This window comes from Abramis brama, assembly GCF_963993115.1.
Source record: "Abramis brama genome assembly, chromosome: 5".
Taxonomy (NCBI): Eukaryota; Metazoa; Chordata; class Actinopteri; order Cypriniformes; family Leuciscidae; genus Abramis; species Abramis brama.
The window spans coordinates 7,749,764-7,767,123 of NC_139967.1; the positions used below are offsets into that span (position 1 = coordinate 7,749,764).

General features: G+C 36.4%; 1 protein-coding gene across 5 annotated transcripts in view; it reads right to left on the bottom strand.

Annotated features, from left to right (window-relative positions):
• The window catches only part of ksr2 (kinase suppressor of ras 2), a 109,929-nt gene that overhangs the window by 24,535 nt on the left and 68,034 nt on the right, over positions 1 to 17,360 (bottom strand). For 2 of the 5 annotated variants that reach the window (XM_084113755.1, XM_084113754.1), the window contains exons 7-16: positions 16,507 to 16,576; positions 14,303 to 14,386; positions 12,784 to 12,869; positions 12,258 to 12,287; positions 11,305 to 11,414; positions 9,429 to 9,597; positions 8,136 to 8,177; positions 6,765 to 6,831; positions 4,535 to 4,583; positions 3,168 to 3,535 (exon numbers count right to left, since the gene is read on the bottom strand). In XM_084113755.1, the coding sequence (XP_083969881.1) occupies positions 3,168 to 3,535; positions 4,535 to 4,583; positions 6,765 to 6,831; positions 8,136 to 8,177; positions 9,429 to 9,597; positions 11,305 to 11,414; positions 12,258 to 12,287; positions 12,784 to 12,869; positions 14,303 to 14,386; positions 16,507 to 16,576 (1,075 nt within the window). The remainder of the gene's footprint in view (positions 1 to 3,167; positions 3,536 to 4,534; positions 4,584 to 6,764; positions 6,832 to 8,135; positions 8,178 to 9,428; positions 9,598 to 11,304; positions 11,415 to 12,257; positions 12,288 to 12,783; positions 12,870 to 14,302; positions 14,387 to 16,506; positions 16,577 to 17,360) is intronic. The other 3 variants (XM_084113758.1, XM_084113757.1, XM_084113756.1) reach the window with 3 other exon arrangements.

Below are 17,360 nucleotides of genomic sequence, written 5' to 3' on the forward strand. Positions count from 1 at the left end.
CTTCTTGTAAACGATCAAAATGATCTTTGCAGAAATAAAGAACAATAACATTACAGGGTCATGCAAAATACATTTGACTATTTTCCCAATTTATCGGCAAAAATGCAAAACAATATCTATCTATCAATCTATTATCTATCCATAAATCTATATATCATTACGCTCTGTTTCTGAACTCCCTGAAATGACTCAATTGTTCTCGAGTTTTCTTCGAGGAAAGAGCACGTCACAATATTCCTCATTTAAATAATTCCTCCCCCAGGCATATGTATAAAATAAAGGGATGAGGCCAAGTTCAGTTGCGTTAGTAGTATTTTGACATTTGTGGTTATGTTAAGGGGTGTGACATTTCCGAAGCAAGCTCAAAGCGGTTGACCAATCACAACACACAGGTCCAGTTGACCAATCAGTGCACATTGCGCTTTTCAGAAGGAGGGGCTTCATAGAGACAGGAACTAAACCGTTACTGACAGACAGGGAAGAGAGATGCTGCCACAGTGTAAAATATGGAGGAAATTATTATTATATTTTTACATTTAAAAAGAAAATCAAGACTTTGGAAAAGTGCATAATATGGTCTCTTTAACCTTCAAGATTTTAAAACTACTTTAAAATGTTTGCCAGGCTTTCTCAAGTCAACATGAAAGATTGTTTTGAACGTTTTTATCTAGTTAAGTTTTAAATTATGATTGTATTTTAGCAATGTATTATAAATTATGAATGTAATTTAGCTTGTTGATGAAGAACATCCTGTGAAAGCAGTAGGCGAAAAGCAGCAGTCAAAATGCAATATTATGTATTTTATCCATTTCCATTCTTGTGCTGCCACTGAGAATGATGGGAAATGAAGGTAGGGTCATTTGACAAACCCGCTGAAGCAACCTGTGGTTGAACACTTCGCTCTAGGTCACAATGGTAAAAATTCATGGATCACCACTTGCAGTGTTTGAACCTACAACCTACATTATCATATGACATGTGTTAGATACATGTTCATACTTCAACATGCTGTTCTGTATTTGCACACAAGCAGATTTGAGCGCTGTCACTAATGATGCTGAGTGAGCCATGAACTTCACCTCGGCAGGAAGGAGGAGAAAGACACCCGGGCTCCTACTGTGACACCTGACGAAGACATGTGCATCTTTCCCTGGGCTGCCCTCTTCCTCCCTTTATACATATTCATAAAGGCATCAGGGTATGACGCTCATTTATTTTGCATCACTCTGGCCTTTTGGCCTTCTACAGTGTGGGACCGTTCAAAAATGTGATGTACAAATGCAAATGCTGAACTCTGTATATATGCCGTCACGAAAGAAATGTCTTGAGTGCATCACATTTCAGCTGTTAACACTAATAATGTCAAGACAGACTATTCGAAATAATGACAGCCTCTGACATTCCGGTGCAATTATGTTGTACACACAGCATTTGTGAGCAAAAGCCAAACTTTTATTCCACACTGCAGGGGTAATATGGAAAGCAATCAATGCATAATCACTCGTAACAATGCTAAGAAAAACAATCAATATTTATGTCAATGTTTATTTTTAAGAAAGAGCCCATTTCAAGCAATTATTTCTCAATTTGTTTGTTTGGGCCTGCTTTGCTATGATTAAGGACTATGAATAAAATCATTCTAACTTTTGTCTTTGTTAATAGCAATACACAAAATCATGCGCTTAAATTAGTTAGGATTAGACATTAATAAATGTCTACCAGTGTTTGGCCAAATGAAAACTATTTGTGAAACTGAAATGATTCTTGTTTAGCAATTTTTACTGGAAATGAACTACTAAATACTGAACAAGTCAGATGTACATTTAAACATTGGCTAATTCTTTATTTTTTGTGTGTGTACACACACACACACACACACACTCACCAGCCACTATATTAAGTACACTTGTGCAACTGCTTGTTAACCGGTAGAAATTTGTCAACCGGTAAGGATTTTGGAATACCGTCTCTATCGCGGTTACACTCCCGTGACGTTGCCGCGCTGCACCGTCACAAAAGCTTATCATTTGCATGCAAGGGATTTTAAAACGTTGAGGTGCAATAAGCAGCGAAAGAGAACTTATTTTGGTATATGCACACACTTTCTGAGAGACGCGCACACATGAAGCCGCTCATAGAGTAAGAGAACTGAACTGAGTTATTTTTGTCACCTTATTGGGCTTGAACAGTCAAATACACACACTTATGTGTCAAAATGCCCATCTTTGCTTGTATCCTCATAAACACAGTCATTTTTGTCGTAAGTGAATGTAAACAGTTGAAAGCGCATGTGTATCAGTATATTAGATCAATGCATTCGGTCTTAAAGTGCCAGCATCCTAATATACCTGCTGCTTTGTGTCATTAATGTTAATCAAACAACAAAAGACAAAGGGAAAATTCCTCACTGCTCCTGACTGAATCACTTTTGTAATAAAAATATATATATTTAAGCTACACAGTGAAGACTATGCAGTGTTTTTGTACATTTCATTACTTTATAAAATTTATGTAGTAGGTCTATTTCATTTGTGTCTTTGTTTATTGTAGTTTTGTCCTATTGTTTGTAATTAGTTATGTTATTTTATCACTGACTGTCTTCAGTAAGCTTGAGAGGTTTTTTTTGTATTATTTTTTTACTGAGGCTAGTATTAGATTTTTTTGTTGTATTGAAATTGGTGATGATAATTATGAAATTGCAATGATATCAAACATTTTGATAACACTTCAATTATAGAAAAAGAAAAGTAAATTTAAATCCTCTGTTGCAATATTTTAATCTTTTATTGGCCGTGGTCATGCGTCTCAGTATATGCTTGCAAACAAATAAACAGGAAGCACCAATTTGTGTTGCACGAGGAAGGAAATAATATTGGCCATTTCCTGTTGACATAGTATGCTATAGTAGCACTTGTTTTTAATAGCTAAAACTAATGCTGACATGTCTTCTGAGAATCCTAAGAAGTGAAAAAATTCAGCCACTTAAATATACATTTGTGGCCAATGACATGTCGTTTCAAGTTAAGCTGAAAGCAGCTACTAATGCAAGCTATGAGGTCATGCTGATTAGAGAAGATCGGGAAAAGTGAGTCAACTTCCCATTAAGATATAGTCAGGCCCCGGAAATATTGAGCTGTTGTCACTCACAAAATTCTGCTCAAGCTTACCTGGTGATGATGGCCAGATGAGGGGGTCTCATACACGCTCCCATGAACAGGACCACGTTTTCATGCCGCGTGTTCCTGTATGCCATCACCTCTCTTTTAAATGCTTTCAGCTGCTCTTCATTGTCTCTTTCAATGTCAATTAGTCGTATGGCCACTTCTCCGTGCCAGCGTCCATGGTAGACCTGTCCAAACCGGCCTTTCCCAATCAGCTCTCCGATCTCCAGCTGCTCCATGGGAATGTCCCACTCCTGCAGGAAGATGCTGGTCTGGCTGGCCTTACGTGGGAAGTTTCGTGCGGACAAGAGGGAAAGATTCATCTCCTCAAACTCGTCCGCTGAGCCCTCGGCCTCATCGTTGCCTTCCTCGTTCTGAAACATAAATGGAACAATAAACACAACAATAAACGACAGAGAGAAAGAGGAATGGATGGATGGATTATAAGATTATAAAACAGATTAACAGACAGACTGATGATAGAGTGATAGATATAAAGAATAATGTATGGATAGACAGATTAACAGACATGCAGATGATAGAGTGATAGATATAAAGAATAATTGAACAATAGATAGAATGATAGACAGACAGATGGATGGACGGATGATTGGATGGATTTTAAAACAGATTAACAGACAGACAGATGATAGAGCGATCAATATAAAGAATAATGGGTGGGTGGATGGATGGATGGATGGATGGATGGATGGATGGATGGATGGATGGATGGATGGATGGATTATAAAACAGATTAACAGACAGACAGATGATAGAGTGATCAATGGGTGGGTGGATGGATGGATGGATTATAAAACAGATTAACAGATAGATAGAGCGATCAATATAAAGAATAATGGTGGATGGATGGATGGATGGATGGATGGATGGATAGACAGATTAACAGACAGGCAGATGATAGAGTGATAGATATTAAGAACAATAGACAGAAGGATAGATGGGTGGATGGATGGATGGATAGACAGGCAGACAGATTAACAGACAGACAGATGATAGAGCGATAGATATATAAAGAATAATGGATAGATAGAATCTTAAAACTTTTAAAAATAAAGGTTCTAAAAGGGGATTTTAACAGCAATGCAATAGAAGAACCATTTTTGGTTCCCCAAAGAACCTTCCAGTAAACAGTTCTTAAAAGATCCTTTTTTCCTACTGTAAAGAACATTCTAATAATTTTAATACCCTTTTTCACTGTAAAGAACCTTTTGTGCAATGGAAAAGTTTCATTGATTTTAATGGTTCCTCGTGGAATCATCTATGCCAATAAAGAACCTTTATTTTTAAGAATGTTTGTACTCCGGTTTTAGCATATGATTGTACACATTTGCAATAGAAGACGGATGACTCACATCAGATGTTGGCTCAACCTCAATTTGTAGCAAGGGACTCACTTTGGTACTGTGTGAAGAGAAAACAGAAAATGTGTTTGCACAGGGAGGGTCGTTTACCTCAGCAGAACGAACCAATGTTTCATTTTCAAAGGCCTATAATCTAATTAAAATCCATTGTTTACTTTAGGCCATCTGAAAGGATCACATAAAAAATTCTGTTTGTTCATCTTCATATTTTTAGCTTCTAAAGTGGTTCACACAGGCTCTACAGCCTAGTGAGCTGCCTTCAGTCAACCTCAAACCTCAAAACCCAGAAGACTAATTCACCACTGGTTCCCTTGAGATTTTCCTAAGTAGTTTTATAATGGGGTTTATAAAGAAAAAAACATTCAAGTATCGTGAAGTTATGCTTACCACAGACCTTATTTTACTCATAAATTGAATAAACACATTTTAAAACCCCTTAGGAAAATCTTGAGGGAACCCATGGTGAATTAGTCTTCCGGGTTTTGACTCTGCATAACTCTATAATCACCATAAACATAAATATCACAGACAAATACCAGGCAAAATAGTCTATTTTTAATTAAGACTAATCTATTTTCTATTTTTGTATAAAATACAATTCAGCCTGGGCAGCTGACACATCCGCAAATACCAGCAAACCAAACCAACCTGCCCAGTACAATCAGTTTGAGCTGATTTAAATGTTTTTTTTATTATTTAATTGAATTAAAAAAAAATATTTTATTTTATTTTATTTTATTTTATTTTATTTTATTTTATTTTATTTTATTTATTTTATTTTATTTATAGAAAGCAGCATGACGTTTCTGTGCCTGGAATAAAAAATGTATAAGGATTATAACTTTTCCATGACCTTAGTAGCCAGTAGCATATAACCATCATCTTCCACTTACAAAAAGAGATTCAGTGTCTAAAATTGCATAAATCTCAAGGCCTTATTCAGTCTGGATGACTTGCCTTATACAAGTCTGTGGTAAGAAATGTGTTTGTTAATACGCCTTTGACCCTTATTTGGACTGAAAAATATGGAAGGACAGTGCCGGAAGATCTGTCAGGGCATTAATGCATACATGCTTGTAAACAATTGCACTCTACAGCCATGTCAAACAACAGCTGCATTACGCTACTACCCCATAATGCAATACATACTGCTGTCAAAGCACTACAGAAACTGAAATGACGTTTATATATATATATATATATATATATATATATATATATATATATATATATATATATATATATATATATTTAATTTTTCTGAAGTTATTGCATCTTGATTCAGTTAATTAAAAAGCCAATTTTTCTTTATGGGTCTTTGAGTTTTCCAAAAAATACTCAGATATGGTTGACATCATCACTGTAGCGTGAACTCAAGCCCACTCTTTGTTTGGCGAAAGAGTATGTGTGTGTGTGTGTGTGTGACTTGTCTTCAGTCACATCAACTATTGCACCACAAATATTTTTGCTCTAATAATTCTGTAATCTAAAATGCTCATATCTGCCATAAATAGACACAAGCCGTGGCGTAACTGTCTGACATGTCTGTGGCCTTTCTCTGGGCATCGCTCTAAATACGCACAGAGACAGTACAGGACAGAACATGACATTTCAGACACTTGTGTAAATTAATAAACAATGTTAAATGGTCTTGGCATGTCTTTATAAGTGACAAAAATCATAATAATTCCACATTTTATGGTATTTGACCTCTATCCAAAGGGGCAAGAAATCAACATAACAATATATACAGTAATCTACATTTTATGCTACTAATTTTGCATTCAGAATAAACAGAAGCTGATTAACATGTGACCTTCAGAGAACACTGTTAGGTTAAATAAAACCAGATGTAATTAGAGCCTTTTTTTAACCTAAATTTCCACAACAGCCTTAACAAAAAGATAATGGTAACACTTTACAATAAGGTTCCATTTATTAACATTAGTTAACTACACAAGTTAACATGAACTAACAATGAAAAATATATTTATTAATCTTAGTTCATGTTAATTTCAACATTTACTAATACATTATTTCAAAATAAATACATTAAATATTAAATACATTATTAAAACTTTAATCTTGCTGTTTACGACCTCAGTACGACTGATTTGAAACGCTCTACACAGGCAGACTGATTTCATCATGTTTAAATGCATCCTAAAATGTCGAATCAACAAACTCACACACACATATGAACACACACGCGCACACTTACCCAGTCTCAGACAGAACAGGGTGTAGAATGACTTGAGGGGCCCTGGTGGGAACCTCAGGGGCCACGTCTACAAAGAGAAAGAGTTAAAAGATAAGTCACAAGGCAGAGATGAGAGAGAAAATGACAACTGTAAAAGAGTGTATTTTTATAGACTAATGGAGAAATAAATTGATGGAAACATGCAGGAGTACTGCTGAGAACAACATTTAACTCTCTGACTTACACTGCTACAGTCAAAAGCTGATTCAATGTGTTTTCCATACAACCATCTGAAGAATTACAACCGGTCAAATGCTTGGGGTTAGTAAGATTTATAATACATTTATTCAGCAACGATGCATTAAACTGATCAAAAGTGTCAGTAAAGACATTTCTAATGTTGAGAATTGAAAGTCTTTGGGATGTGCAGGAGGAGACTTTACAGAGTGCTTGACTCTTGCATTGTCAATACAAGATCATGACCAAAAATTGATACACCTCTCAATGGAAATAAATGTTGTGATGTTATTTCCATCAAGAGGTGCATCCATTTTAGGTCAAGATCTTCTATTGACAATGCAAGTCAAGAACTCTCCTCTAGCACATCCCAAAGACTTTCGAAGAATGTAAGGTCTGGACTCAACGATTCTTCCTGCTCCCTCCCAACCATTCTTTCACAATTTAAGCCTGACGAATCTTGACATTGTCATCCTGGAATATGGCCATGATGTGTCTTCCTACATAGTTGTTTGAGAAATGAAAAGCTACACACTCCATCACTCCAAAGGGTTAGAAGAAATGTTGCCAATAAAATCTCAACTCAAGCCAACACTGAACGTCCATTGATTTATTTATTTGGCAAGTAAGCAACATATTATACTGTCAGACAAATATATTATGCTTTATTGTCAGGAAAGGTGAATCCCTACACTTTCCTTTAAAAAAAAAATCCTTTTTGTCTAATGGATAAAACTGGCCGTATGTTCCCTTCTTAAAGGTACAATGTGATCTCAGCACCTCACCTTGGTGTTCTCTTCATTGGATTAAACCAGTTAAATTGCCATTAGTAGCCACTATCTAAACTATCAGGCTATCAACAACACCATGGCTTTCCTCCCTCCACACGCTCATCAAAAACATGCAGCGAGCTGAGTGCCTCCCACAGAATACAGGCACTTATCAGCCGACCTCGCCTTTAACAGAACCATCATTATAGAATACAGCATTGCTGGTTAAGATACGACAAGAAGAGCAAAGAGGAAAGAGAGACAGAGGGAGAGGGTTTGTTGCGTCTCAAAGAAAAGATGGTATAAAAATGACATCAAAAAAGTTTGCCTCGGTGTGTCGCGCTGCATTATGGGTAGGGGTAATGAGCAATTATGACACACTTACCAGGGAAGATGAACTGCTGCTTGTATTTGTAGAAATGAGATGCTGAGAGGAGCACAGGAGAGAAGCAGACAGAATTCAATAAAATTCAACAAACCCCCAGGTGATTATTGGCGTGTGTTATTGCTCTGCAAAATTCACCACAGTTTATCACAAAGAGAATATAGAAATACTGACTTTTAGGATGCAGAAATGATAGACAACATTAAAAATCTGGGATTCTATCAGCACCTTTACATGCACATTCTTAACCCGTTTATGCTTAAAAAGCCATCAATGAACATGGTCATGTAAATGCGTTAACCCGTTTTCTTTTATCGGAATAAGGTCAAAAGTGTATCTTCCACAACTGACTCCAAAGTGGCATTCAGATCTGCTTCCATGTAGATAGCAACGCCCAACTTCCTACGATCCAATCGATTTCCGAAAGATGAAATCAAGTTCCGCCCTACTTTTTTCTGTGGATTTAAGAGCACCCAGACAGAGAGAGCGTTTCACGGTAGGAGAGGAGGAAATATATCAAAAGCTCAGACTCTTTCTTGACCCAAGAAATTCTAAAAATGTGTTGTCATCTCATGAAGAGTGGTACAGTCAAAATGCTGCATCCGTAACAGCATGAGAGGAGAATATGAGTCTGTAAGTTTCCCACTGACATTTTGCAATACTCTTGGGCTTTCAAAGCTTTATTTAACATCACAACTGACATAACATATGAAATACTCAAGAGTCAGATGTGCGAGTGGTTAGGTGTGGTTTGACATCACTACCAGGGAATAACCTGATTTAATAATAAAGTCTTGTAAACGCAGTTTACTTGCATTGCCGGGTTATTGGTAAGCAATAAGGTACGAGAGGCTGTGCTGTATCGTGAATAAGTAACGGCTGAAGGGCGTTGTTAGGCACGACGCGAAGCGGAGTATAAACATATAAATATTATATTATATATTAAATATTATACCCATATTTATATTTGCATATAAACCGGGACAACGGGTTATTTCAATACGCTGATTTTTGGAAGTTATTAGCATATTGGTGTGCATGTAAACATGCTGTCTAATTTAAATCAGGAAATATTTTTTTGGTTTTATGATTTTTGAAAAATGTATAACTAAGAAATGTTAACAATTAACAAACATTTATATTTCTGCACAATTTTTATATCACTAATCAAATGAGCAATTTATGATGTCAAGTGAACTACAATTTTCAGATTTTCTATTCTTTGGCTCATTATCAAATCATGCGCACAGGGCTCCAGACCACAATTAAAATAAAACTGTTTTGGGTTGGTACCTGTAAGGTTGGACTGTTTCTGCTGTCTGGCGCTCTGCGGGGACGGGTGCAGAGGAGACGGGGGTGTCGCGCTGGGCGGCAGTGGGGGAGCAGGAGATGAAGGGGTGGAGGAGGTGGTGGAGGAGGGGTTGCTGCTGGAGTCGGGCTGATATGGCACAGGGATGTGGTCCTGAAACAGAGAGAGACAGACCTTTCGTAACACACAAAAAACACTCCCTACTCTCTGCTCATTACTGGCACGGTCAGACATCAGTAAACCTGGCTTCATTCTCACGGTCAGTAAAATATTCATCAAAAACCAGTGGTGTGGCGGCTGTAGACCTGATCTCCTGTGGGCTGAAAACTGGAGAGTCGTGCTACATTAGAAAAACTGTCCAACATTGTGTTGGAAAAAGGAAAACATCAATAGCCAGCAAGACTGAGTGGTATGTACTGTATATTTGATAAGACAACAAAAAAGCCAATTCTATGCTATGCCAGTCATTATGCCAGGCTTTTTGGATACTATTTCTGGTGATTAAGGGCCAGATTTACTAATCAGGGCAAATTAGCATGATACCACAATCCCATAAAAGTGCTGATGGGAGTGGAAAGTTCTTCAGGTGCACAGACGCAGCAGCTCAGTCCCTTTATGACTAAGGGGCCGTTTACACAACACCATTTTCAACTAAAAACGAAAAAATTGTATGCATTTTTATAACTTTTGAAAAAGAGTTTCAAAGTGCAAGTTTTTGAAAACGATACCGTTGTGCAATATTTCCAATTTATTAGCCGCTACAGGTTTGTTTATGATTATGACAATAAAGGCTGTTTTTGTAAAATGGAAACGAATGACACCAGAATCCTCAAACATTCAAGTTACAAATGGCAGTGCTGGTTCTTACCTTAAAAATAAGGTGGATACAAAAAAAACTTCTTAAAGTCGCCATGAATTTTTTGGAATATTGCAGTTTTTATTATAAATGATTAATCCATGCACAACATTATTATTTTTTTAATTCATGTGCCCTCATAATCTTTAATCAAAATAACTTCCCCTCCTTCTTGCAGCAAAATCTCTTCTAATCTCTGATGAAGTGTTTTTTTGCTGGCCTGAGGGCGGGACAACCTGTCACTCACACGAGATCGACCAATAGCAAACCACAACCATCCAACCATCCAATCAATTCCTGATGGAAAAAATCAAGTCCCGCCTTACATTTTTTCTTGTTCGAGAAGCTGTTACAGTTGGATAGACTCCTGCAACTTCCGTTTCATGCTGACTTTAAGACTTTCATACAGTACAAAACAGAAAGTTACATGTTTCATATTATTAAACATTTTTTAAATTTGCAGTGAACTATACTTTGTCACAGTTATTCCTTTGACAGATATATTAGGTACACATCCTGTAGCAGCATATTCTTTTGCAGTTATTTTTTCCCAGCTTTTTCTGAAGTGATTTTTATTGGATATGAAGTCAGTTCCCTTCACACAGGAGAGCACAGACAGAGGACGTGTTCTTGCATTTAAAAGCAGCTAAATAAAGCGCAATAAAATGGAATTGAACGCGGGGTTCTCAAGACACGTTTTTAAACATAGACTTGTCTTAAAAATGTCACGCTCATCTAGTCGTGCTTAGTTTTCCAATACACATACAGTATAAGAAAATCAGTTGTGTGGAAAACTACAGGAAGGTTGTTTGGTTTTGGTCTGCAAAAATTGCTTTTGATGCAACTTATTTCAATAAAAAGCAAAAGCAAACGTGTTGAAAATTACAGGAAGGACATGTAGTGCCAATCTGCCCGAGATAGTTTTGTAATGATGTTGACAGTGGAGGGATGTAACAGGGTTGAGATGTGTTTGCTTAGACGTAATGCTACGTAACTATTCTTACCTTGTTGATTCTGTTGGTCTTGGGGAGAGTCTGGCTAATGTGGAGGTCTGAGTACCTGAGGGGGTTGTTTATGTCACATGGTACCGACTCGGTCCTGACGAGCTGACGAGCTAAAAGAGAGAGAGAGAGCGAGAGAAACAGCATAGTATCCACGGTAACAAGAGGCAGTTGTCACGGTAACAGAAAAACTCTGAAAAGTCTTGTCACATTTTAATGGAAGAGCCACTAAACCATTTATTATGTACAGTATATATCAGAAATATCAGAGAAATATAGCAGAGAAAAGATCAAAAGTATAGTAGAAAGTATTTTAAAATTGGGTAAACATATTTGCTATGCTATATATATTCATTTTTTTCATATACTGTAATATATTGATATACAATACCTCTCGAAAGAATGGGGTCAGTAGGATTTTTTTCTTTAAAGAAATAAGTACTTTTCTTTAGCGAGAACACATCAAATTGATCAAAAATGACAGTAAAGGCATTTATAATGTTACAAAATATTTCTATATCAAATAAATTCTGTTCTTTTGATCGAGAAGAATCCTGAAAAAAAATGTATCAGGGTTTCCACAAAAATATTAAGCAAAGCAACTGTTTTTAACATTGATAATAGTAAAAAAAAAAAAAATAATCTTGAGCATCAAATCATCATATTATAATGATTTCTGAAGGATCATGTGACACTGAAGAGTAATATAAGAGTAAATATGTTATAGTAGAAAATTGTAATAATCTTTTACATTATTACTGTATTTTTGATCAGATAAATGCAGCCTTGATGAGCAGAAGAGACTTCTTTCAAAAACGTAAAAAAATCTTACAGACAACAAACTTTTGAATGATAGTATATATATTCATATGATGCTTGAAACATTGCCAAAACAAACCTGAAGGAAATAAAAAATAAATAAATTAAAGGAAATAATGTGCTTAAGGGGCACAAACCTGCTCCCTCACCTTGAGATGTTCCTTGATCTGCAACATCACAAATGAGGGAAAGATGAGGTGGTGAAAACAGCACACAGTTGGAGAGAAAAAAAAGAAAGAGAAAAATGGTAAGAAGGTTGCAGACTGAAGGTTAAACATAATGCTTCACAGAGAACAAGACAAATTAGTACATTAATGCAAAGCAGATGTGAAGCCACTAACTATGACAGTCTTTTTAAAAAAAATATACTTCATTGTTCCCAGAATTATTCCCTTTAAATACATTCTCTTGTTTGGGAACCAATTTTCAAAATGCAATGTTTTTCTTTATATATAGATAAAGCCTGTAATTAAATATGTTCAATTGAATATAAAGGAATTATGAGGTTGAAAACATGCTGCGTATATGAACATTGCAGTTTCTGAAATCATATTTGAACCATAATTAATGGCCTGCCTTGTGTAGTACAATGGATTTTAGCATTCATTCATGGAGTTAACAAAGAAGAAGAAGAAGAAGAAGAAAACATAAAAGTTTAAATACCTCTGAATGATTCCCTACCTCCTCTGTGGTATATGAGTAAATGACAGGGCGGTGCTTCTTTGGTGCATTTGTTGTGGCACTTCAATCTGACAAAAGAAAGCATGACAGAAATGTTTATTAGTTTGCTCTTGTACAAGTAAATCAATGAATATTCAAAACAAACACTTAATATGCAGCCATCATTTGGAGGGTGTCAAAAGCCAGCAAGTATCTTAGTAACAAGATGCCATAGTCAAGGGTGGTAGAGTGGAAACTATTAGGAAAGTAATTTATTCAAATAATCTTTTAATGATAATGATAATTATGCTCAATTTGAGTGTTATACTGACACTACTGCAGGCACAAAGAAAGTGTCTCGCCCTGAATTCTAAAGAGGCTTTGATGAAAACCAAAACATCAAATCACATCTTTACGAAGCTGAAATGGTAGGAATTTTCCTTTTCAGAGATTTGTATATTCATAAGAGATGGTTTAAGAAATGATAATAAATAGTAGAGTATATATATTTATGGCCTACACATGATGTGCAGAGATTCAGCGTGTAATTTTTGCATCAGAAGCGGCACCAGACAGAATTGCAAAAATGACTTGATTTTTTATTATCTTTTGATCTTCAAGAAAACGCAAGTGGTGTTTGCCCATGCAAAACACATCACAACCATTGCTTGAATTTTAGCACTTTGCTAATGTTTTTTTTTTTTTTATCTGGGTCGTTGCTTACTGGTCCAAGTTCTGATCTACAGATATAGATTCTAGATTCAATATCAGTCTATGGGATTTTTATTTGCCCATTTTATCAGTCAGAGGATTTCCACTTTGTGAAATTTCAGCTGATAATAAAACAGGTGGAAAATTTCACATATTTACATTGAAGGGAAGGCCCAAGCCATATCTGATACTAATTAGCTAATGATCGTTTCCTAACAGGTTTCTCAAACACAGGTTTATAATATGCTGAGCCATTTATGCTATAAGCTGTTTGGTGCCACTAAGGGGTTAGGAAACATGAAATGGTTGTTAAATTATATTTTTTCTAGCATTTTAAGGTTCAGAACAGGCTAATAAATGTCTAGAATTATTTTCAGACACTTTTGGAACAATCAACAAACACAAATAATAAAACGGTGTGCTGTGCTCTGTCAAATTATCATATACATAAACATATGAAAACCCATTTCTACCACATAAACAAATAACATGAAAAGTCATTAAATGTTGAAATTATGACATAAAAAATGTGAATTATGAGATAAAAAGTAAATAAAAAAAAATAATTTACATCAACGTCATAAATCAATTATGAAATAAAAAGTCATAACTTTTTGTTCATAATAACTTATCTCATCATTTAAATTTCTTTAAATTAAAATTCTATCTCAATTTTGACCTTTTATGTCATACTTTCTACTTTTTATCACATAATTATGACTTAGTATGTCATAATTTCCAATTTTTATGTCATGCTTATGATTAACAAAAGCATGATTTATTAATTTTTTTGTGGCATTTAAGCACTTACTTGCAGTTTTTGCATTTCAAGCCGAATAGCATTCCTTTCCCGCACACGATACACGTCTGCGACATCCAATACTTCGTGGAAAACCTGCAGAAGCAGAAACGAGTGATGCAATTAATGACCCTCTTTTAGAATCTAATTTCATCCATTTTTAAAATGCATGAGACCATATGGGTTTGTTTTGCTTCGCTGTCAAACTATTGACAGATGGTTCTGACCTTTTGACAACCACTCCTAAACTCTTCAGATGAAAGAGCGAATGTGTCACTGCAGCGATCACGTTTGCCAAGTAACCTTTTCATCGAGAGACAGATATGTGCAGCATATGCCCAAAGATAGACACTTCGGCAGTAATTTTCAGTTCAGGGTAATTTAATAGTAACCGAGTATCTCTCAATATCTCCTCTGAGCATCCGCACTTGACAAATATACGCGAGGACAAAGGCCATATGGATGCATTGGTGATTGTTCAGCAGAACTGTATAGCAAGCGCTCTATTTTTTCTTCATTTTTTCTATCTCTGTCTCTTTTTGTTTACATGTAGTCACATTTGCTGTTCTCCACAATGAAAGGGCCATTCAAATTTCCTGCAATGGAGTTCCTCTGAAGGGTCACTGTGCATTTGGCAATCTATTTCTCTGATATGAACAGAAGCTGACAGTTAATAGAATATGACTAATGGGTTCTGACAGTGTCAAAGTGTCTTCATTAGATTGAAGCCGTGCTGTCTCATAAAAGAGGAGGCTTGCTTTAGTACGCAGCTCACATCACCGTAGCCATCTCAGTTTAAAGTTGACATGAGCGTTTCAATTTTTTGGATCTGTTTATCTGCTTGCGTTTTGAAACTGTGGCAGTTGTCCATCTACAGTATGTTGACATTCATTTCCACACCTGCATTCCATTCTGAAGGGCTCATCCCTATACCCTAATCCCTTCGAAGGGTTTACCCCAGAGTGAGGCCTTCGAAGGGATGAAGGGTGTAGTGGACCAAAAAACATATGCATCATCTTGCCAAGCCAACTAAGGAGGCACCGTCGCACAAATATGTATACTGCTTGCCTGGGCAAAGAATCATGAGAGTGGAGAGTCCATCAGTTATACCCTTTGATTTTGGCCCTGTCCCAAATGGCATACCCAACACTTGCGCTTTCTACGAGTTTGCACTTCCGTGACGTGACAGCGCTTTGACTGTTGGGTAGAAGTCTCCTGTGGAGCTCACTTATGCGAGGGCTCGACAAAAGTGCGCATCGAAGGCGCATATCGGCTGCAAAAGGGACACTTGCGAACACCTTCTGAATCCTAAAATGACAAATGGGACACTCTTGTGGAAGTCTGCAATGTGGACTTGCAATGGCCGCTGCGTGATTGTGAAGTTCATAAGACCATAGGGTGTAATATTTGTCAGGGCATATGAAGTGTTCCATTTGGAACAGGGCCTCTGAAGGGACCAGTTTTGAGCACACATGACTTCAATAAGGCGGCCATGATTGTTCTCACTCCGAAGTGCCCTTTGATGGCGGATTTATCCCAATTGGAATGCAGCCTTAATCTAAAGTATGAGGAAAAGGAGACGTGAAAAACAAGGCATTTTTTAGCCTTGGTGAACTTTGCCTATCATACAGCTGGCGCAATGCGGCAAGTGTTTTTTGCTAGTTTCAGCCCGACGCAGTTATCATTTTCACGTCCTGCGCCACGTTGTTTAAATAGCAAATGCATTTGCTATTCGCCCATGGGCTGCTGGTCTGAAAACAAGGTGTGCAAATTTCGTCATGTAAATAGCAAATCAACCATGGCGCGAGCGCAATTGGCTTTTAAAGTGAATGGGAGATGAGACTCTGATTGGTTTATTGCACGTTACAGTCAAAACACAACCATTACTCATTAAGAGAACAGGGTCAACCCTTTTAGACCATTTCTCCCGTCATTAAACTAGCAAAAGTAGATTCGCACATGCCCTAAGTGCACTTGCGCCTTGCACTTGATTTAGACCATGCGCTTAGATCGTTAAAATAGGGCACTATAACTTGCATCACAAAATCTTCAGTGTTTTGTTGTATAAGCACAAACACAGACTCTTTGTTTGACCTGGGATCAGTGGTACTTGGGGTAATCAAGTCGTCAGATGTGAGCAGGCATGACTGGAACTGCACAACCACATGAGTTAATTGGCTTGACACATTGTAACTACTACCACACACAAAACTCACCTGTGTTTTATAGAGTTGCCAAGGTCTCTACGAGGTATCTGAGGGGACCAGCGGGGAACAGACAGAGTATCTAGAAAAGATAAACACAGGAAAATAGAATTAAAGCTTGTAAGCACAGATTACAAGGTAAACACCAAGACTGTTATAAAATCTCTTTCATAAAGCGCATAAAAGCGGTTTTATAATTCCAGTTCCCAAACCTGACTGGATGAGCGACAAAATTGTTGTAAAACAAAGCAATAAGTTACATGAAGCCATACAGTGACTTTTACCATGGTTAAGAGGTTTTCAAAACTAACAAAATCGTAGCAACAACAATATGATAATAGACACAAATGTTCGATAATGAATACATTTATTATCAATCATGAACTATTACTTGGATTAACAAAGGTTGTTTATGATTAACAAGAATTTTGACACATTAATATGGAATTAAATTGATTTGTGGTTAGATGTTTGCACATATCAGAGATTGTACAAGTAATGTATAATATATGTGTACACACAGTACCGGTCAAAAGTTTGGAAACATTACTATTTTTAATGTTTTTGAAAGAAGTCTCTTAAGCTCATCAAGCCTGCATTTATTTGATCAAAAATACCAAAAAAACTGTAATATTGTGAAATATTATTACAATTTAAAATAATGGATTTCTATTTGAATATACTTTAATATAATTTATTTCTGTGATGCAAAGCTGAATTTTCATCATTGCTCCAGTCTTCAGTGTCACATGACATTTCCAAAATCATTCTAATATGCTTAAGGGACTTCTTTCAAAAGCATTTAAAAAATCTTACTGACCTAAACTTTTGAACATTATAGTGACTTCATTATGAATTGTTAGCAA